Raw genomic sequence first — 6,000 nt, 5'->3', positions numbered from 1 at the left:
TCCCCTCCACATCACTCGCGGCTCCCAGTGCCTCCTTGCAGCTCTGCTCCTCGTTGCCTTTCCTGGGCTCCCCTGCAGTCCCTTTGATCGCCCCTCAGTTCGCGACCTCGTTAGGAGCTCCTGATGAGAACTGCAGCGCTCGGGAAGCAGCACAGCGTGGATCCGCACACTGACAGAACCCTCCCTTCATTCATTTCCAGCCCATCCCTCCCTACCCCCTTCATTTCTCTTTCCCCACTTGTTTTCTTCTTCTCACAGTGCCCTCGCAGACACAGGAGGCATTACCAGAGGGCTGTTTCTCCTGTATGCACTCCCCGACACCGACCAAAACTCAGTTCCTTTGCTGCCGCTCAGTTCCCCCACGTCCTGCAGTCCCACAACCCTTTTTACTCAGCTTCATTTTTATTATTCTGAAAAACAACACCTGATTCCCACAGATGGTGCTGTCCTGTTATTCATAGTTTCCTTTTTCCTCCTTCCCTCCCATCGCTATGAAATACACAAAAGAACACAAACCTATGTCCCTGTTAAACAAGCTCCTAACTCCATCCTTGCCAACTTCTCCCCCGTTCTCAGCCCCCAGGCAGACTCCTTTAGAGCTTGATAGTTTGGGAAATCTCTCCAAGGAGCTCAAGAAAACTTTCTTGAATTCAAGCACGTTGTGACAATCAAATAAATGTAAGCATTGATGTCTGAGCCCTGCAGAACTCTAACTGGAGCCACAGGAGCCTCGCCGAAGGGCTCCGCCTGCCCTTCCCAAACACACCGCGTTTGACACAGCGCTGGCAGTTTCTCCTCGGCCGCTTCTCTTCGCACTTGTGCCGCGCTGGTCGGGCTGGGAGGAGATCAGCGGGTGCTTTCCATGCCTTCGGCGGCTTTCTCTTACGCCCGCTTGGCTCTGCATTTAACCCCACAGATTGCTTTTGCATTTTGTTTGGACACAACTCGGGTTTCTCAGGACGGCTCCTCGTCCCGCGCAGCTCTGCGTGAGCGCAGCGCTCCCTTCGAGCTCCCGCATCGCCGCGTTGCCGACCCGCAGCCCCGGGCTGAGCTCCAGCACCGCCCCGCCCCCCAACGCCAAACGCCATTTATGGCACGTGCCGCTGCCGCCAGCGCGGGCCGAGCGCCGCAGACGCAGAGCGTGGCGCCCCCTGCGGGACGCACCGCCGAGCTGCACGCAGCGCCGCGGGACGGCAGTGCCGCGCGGCTCCCGGCGGGAGATGCGGGCGGGCGCGCGTGGCGCGGCGGCGTTCCCGCAGCTGGCAGAGCCGCGCGGTGCATCCACACAAAACAATTCCTGCGTTCCTTTCCTCCTTCGCAGCTCGCGAGCCGCCGTGCCGCTGTTTCCCGCGGGGACTCCGCTCCGCGCTGCCGCGTGCCGGCCCCGACCGAGCGCCCCGCGCTGCCCGGCACCGCCGTCAGTGCGCCTGTGCGGGGCTGCGGCCGGAGCCCGAGGTTGGGCTTCCCGTGAGACACGGGAAAGGAATGGGGCAACTCGGTAACAACGAGCGCGCTCTGAGCGTTTATCGGAGCGTTTATCGGAGCGATTATCCGGGCGTTCCGCGCACACCGCGGCGCTGACCGCTCCCCGACCGCCCGCCAGGCGGCGCTGTGGGAGCGGGGCACGACGGACCCGGGCGGCGGCGCGCGGCGCTCCCGCGAGGTTTGGCAGCGTGCCGTCTCGCGAGAGGCGGGCGGCGGAAGGGGCGGGGCGGCGGCCGGCCGGGAGGAGGGCGGCGCGCCGCCAGCGCGGCTCTGCGGCCTGTGCGCTCCGCAGCCCTCAGCCCGCCGCCGGTCCCCCGCCGCCCCGCGGCCCTTTTCTCTGCGCGGCTCCTCCGAGGCGCGGGCGGGGAGCGGGTGCAGCCCCCGCCCGGCGGCCTCCCCCATGGTGGGCTTCGGGGCCAACCGCAGGGGCGGCCGCCTGCCCTCCTTCCTGCTGGCCGCCCTGCTGCTCGTCATCGCCGTCCTCGCCTTCAACTGCTGGAACGCGGCGTCCCGCCAGGCCGTGCTGCGGGAGGAGCTGGCCGAGCTGCAGAGCCAGGCCAAGCGCACCGAGGTGGCCCGAGGGCGGCTGGAGAAGCGCAACTCCGACCTGCTGGGCCGGGTGGATTCGCACCGCAAGCAGCTGGAGCAGAAGGAGGCGGATTACAGCCAGCTGAGCAGCCGGCTGCAGGCCAGGGACGGGCAGGTGAAGCGCTGCGAGGACAGCAGGGTGAGCGCCGGGCTCCAGGCGTCGCGTGCGGGCGGGGAGAGACCGCGGGCGGGGCTGTGGCGGGAAGGGAGCGTCGGAGCGAGCGCTGTGTGCGCCGCGGGCTGCCTGCGTGGGTCCCGCGGGCGGCGCGCGTGGCGACGGGCGGCTCCGAGTGGTGGGGGGCAGCGCTGCTCTCCTTTGGAAGCGTGCGCCTCCGAACGCCGGCTGTACTGAAAACAACGTGGTTTATAAACGGATGTCTGACGTGGACGGGGAGGTTGGGACGGCTGTGAGGAGCAAAGCTCAGCCACCGCGCGGGGCTGGGGGTGGTGAGGGCTGGGGGAGGCGGCTCCTCTGGTAAAAGGCAGAAGATGAGCGGTGGGTTTGTAGCTGGGGCGCTCTGTCTGTCTCTGAGTTGGCACGCTGTTTGTGCGGGCAGGCAGGTTTAGCACTGGGACTTGTGAGTGGCTCACAGAGCCGGGGGGAAGCAGTCAGGAAGGTCTGTTACCAAAACAAGCACACGGTGCGTATGGATTACTGCACGGGAGGCTGGGCCAATATATGTGTGTGTGTGTGTGTATATATATATATATGCGTTTTCTCAGAGTAGAGTTTTGTGAGGGTGCTCTTGGACACAGTTATGCCAGTGATTCCAGTCCGTTTGTGAAATGGAGAGCTATAACAAAGCTCCAACACTGCGTGCTCACACTGAACCTGCCTTTGCTTCATAGCAAACTCCATGGAGAGGTGCTGTTCTGGTGGCTCTTGCTGCACTCTGTGCTCCTCTCCCAGCCCTTTGCCCTGTGCTCAGCACATCAGCCATGCATTTCCCATGCTGAGGGAGCCAGGGTGTCTGCAGATGCTTCCTCCCGGCTCAGCGATGCCCACAGCAAGCCCAGAGCCTTGGCTTTACCCTCTGCGTGCATTACGTGTCCCTCTGTGCCCTTGTTTGCTCATGACAGATGTACAGTGGTAGTTAAGTGTTCTGGTGTCTTGTTCAAGGAAACAAAACAAATAATAAAAGAAAAAAACGTGCACGCAACCCATTTACACTCCAAGTGCAGACAGGCAGCACCTCTGCTGGATGGCGTGTGAGCTGGGAGGAGCCTGGCAGGGCAGTGCTGAGGGGCACTGAGGCACAGCAGGGAAGTGCCACGTGTGTGTGCAGGCTGCAGTGAGGATGAGTCCCTCCCTGAAGTACAGGTGAGCATCTTATCTTGGTACGGCAGGAGCTTGGAAACAAGTGGTGGTAAATGGGGTTCAATCCATTTGTAGGCTCACCACAACTACTGCCCAAACCTCTCAGAGGTGTTGTAGCTGATCTTTGGAGGTGAATCTCTCACAAAAAAAGATCTTCTAAAGAAGGTGAAAAAACAAGTAAGAGTATCTTTATAACTACGGTTTGGAAGAGAAGAGCCTTTCTGGAAGTGGGAAATATACTGACATGAAAAGGAATGTGCAGGCTTCCTTTTGTGCTGGAGGTGAGATGTGAAGAGGAGCTGTGACAGAACACACAGTGCTCACAGTAGGCAGAGGCAGTGGCTGTGCTGGGGCTGGGAGGTGATGCACGTGCTGTCAGCTGGTTCCTCGGTGTTTCATACTGCTTTGCATATCGCCAGGAAACGTTTTTTCAGAGCTTTATGCATCCCTTTGCAGTCAGTTCAATAGGAAGATCGAGCGGCAGGATTTTGTGGTGGGGAGCTTCCAAATGGCAGCCACACAGTGTGTGGGGGTTCGTATCTGTGTCTGCTCCTGCAGCTCTCGGGAGCGCGCCTTTTTTGTCCCAGAGCTGTTGCTGACTGTGCCAGGTGTGTAATACACCTTCGTCCCTTTGTTGGTGCTTTGAAGTGCTGCTTCGTGGGATGAAGCCGCTTGGTGAAGCTTCCTTGGAAGCAGCTGGCTGTGTCCTTTTCTGCCAGAGCTCCTCGAGAGCCCCTCAGTTTGCAGAGCTGTAGCTCGACAGCAGTGCTGTTGAATGCAGCTTCTTAATCTTGCTTCTTGTTCCTCAGCAGCAGCATCTCCAAGGCTGCAGCACGATGGTAACACTGGCTGCTGGGAAAAGGGTGCTTGGTGGAGTAGGAAGATCGTGGGGTACATCCCCTTTTACTATCACTCTTTTAAAAGGGCTTTCATGTGCTGTTCCAGCACGTGCTGCAGTGGTGAACGGGGAATGGCCGTTCCTGGGGCAGTATGGACACCTGTGTGCTGCCTTGGCAGCAGTTTGGGGGCTGGAATGACTCTGAGATGGGGTGGGTGTTTGCAGCTCACTGCTTGTTTCACTGGGAAGCAGTTACCACCCGTGTTCTGTACTGCAATAAATACATGAAGGTAAATGCAGTAAATACATAAAGATAAGCTGTGGTGTGTTTGTAACTTTCCTTTAGGCTGCCTTTTGTTACAGGGGGCACTTGCAGTTTAGAAGCATTGGAAGGGTTACGCTGTGTGTGACTGGCTCCGGCAAGCAGAGGATTTTTGATGTTTATGTTCCCGTGCAGAGCTCAGTGAACTACAGGGGATTCCTATTATGCTTCCCAGCTGCTTCGGAAGGGATCTGGGAGGCCGTGAGGAATAGGGGCAGTGCAAACGGCTCTGGCTTCCAGCAGCACACGGATCTGGAAGAGCTGGATTCCTGCCATGGTTTGTGGGGTGGCTTCTTTGCATGTGGAGGTGGAACAGATCCCATGAATCATTAAAAGCTTCTTCCCTTTCCGTCCCTCGGATTAGGGGCGTTTGCTGTCAGCCAGGCAGTTTGGGCTATAAATTCTGTCGCTTTTCTCTGAAACTCAAAGTTGTCAAAATGAAAGATAGTGTGATAAAGCTGATCCTATCTCCGAATCAAATTCCTGTGTGCAGAGAGGCAGTTCCTCCCCACCACTTCACAACTCAGATGTTTTATGGGGTGAGGAAGAAGCGAGCTGGCAGCAGGGCTGTCTGCATTATGAATTCTGATAGATGAAGGTTTGAAAACAGCCCAGCTTTGCAGGATCTCTGCTGTTCGTAGGCTTATTGTGTTCTTGGGAAGAGTTGCATTAGAGTGGATGACAGGAAAAAATTGGTAATTATTGCCGGTGGTTTTGCATTTTTTTTTTGACATCACCTGCTTTTGGCTTTCTCTGGAAACAGAGAAGTGCACGTCTTTACTGGGTGGTCGGTATTCCTGCCTGCACTGCTCCACGCTCTGCTGCTGAGCTGGCAGGACGGGCGCCCGTAGGACAGAGCTCAGAGCTTCCTTTTCTGTCGGCCTTCTGTGTGCAGTCCTGGCTGCAGGCACTGCTTGTGCTGCTAAAATAGAGCACAGGAAGCCCAGAGCAAGCTCTCTCCTTTAATTTGGGCGTTCTCTGTCTGGAACATCTGGTTTTGATGTTTGGTGGGCAGGGTGCGCTGGTTCTCAGTCGCGTGGCTGTGCAGTGCCCAGAGGCTCTTCAGGTGTCCCTGCAGGCTGCTGCTTTGGGATCCCAGCAGCGAGGTCAGGCTTCTCGGGCTGCAGAGAGATTGCACCCTGTGACGCTGCCTTCTGGGGAACGGCTCCTGCGAGTCCGGGCTGCACCCCGCGCCATGGGCACCTCTGGGCCGTGAGCCCCGGGCCGCAGGAGGCAGCCTGGCTGCTCGTGCTGTGTTCCTTTAACAGCGGTGGAAGTGGAGGTTCTCGGGAAGCAGAGACAGCAGGACCTCAAGTGGTGCCAAAGCTGTGTGTCAGAACCCTCGAGCCCAAGCTTTCTGCGTGTTTTTGGTGTTACTCTGCTTTTTTTCAGATAGCTAAATGCAGTCTGTAGTATTCAGGAGGTCACCCTGAGAGCATCAGCCTCGGT

At 58.2% G+C, this 6,000-nt stretch overlaps 1 protein-coding gene across 5 annotated transcripts in view; it reads left to right on the top strand.

The window, feature by feature from the left end:
* The first annotated feature begins 1,672 nt into the window (after positions 1-1,672).
* The window catches only part of GOLM2 (golgi membrane protein 2), a 21,186-nt gene continuing 16,858 nt past the window's right edge, over positions 1,673-6,000 (top strand). For 2 of the 5 annotated variants that reach the window (XM_085233928.1, XM_085233929.1), the window contains exon 1: positions 1,673-2,212. In XM_085233928.1, the coding sequence (XP_085090054.1) occupies positions 1,886-2,212 (327 nt within the window). In that variant the 5' untranslated portion in view covers positions 1,673-1,885. The remainder of the gene's footprint in view (positions 2,213-6,000) is intronic. The other 3 variants (XM_085233926.1, XM_085233930.1, XM_085233931.1) reach the window with 3 other exon arrangements.

This window comes from Meleagris gallopavo, chromosome 12 (genome assembly GCF_905368555.1).
Source record: "Meleagris gallopavo chromosome 12, MGAL_WU_HG_1.1, whole genome shotgun sequence".
In the NCBI taxonomy this organism is placed as follows: domain Eukaryota; kingdom Metazoa; phylum Chordata; class Aves; order Galliformes; family Phasianidae; genus Meleagris; species Meleagris gallopavo.
This window is presented reverse-complemented; position numbering and strand designations above follow the sequence as displayed.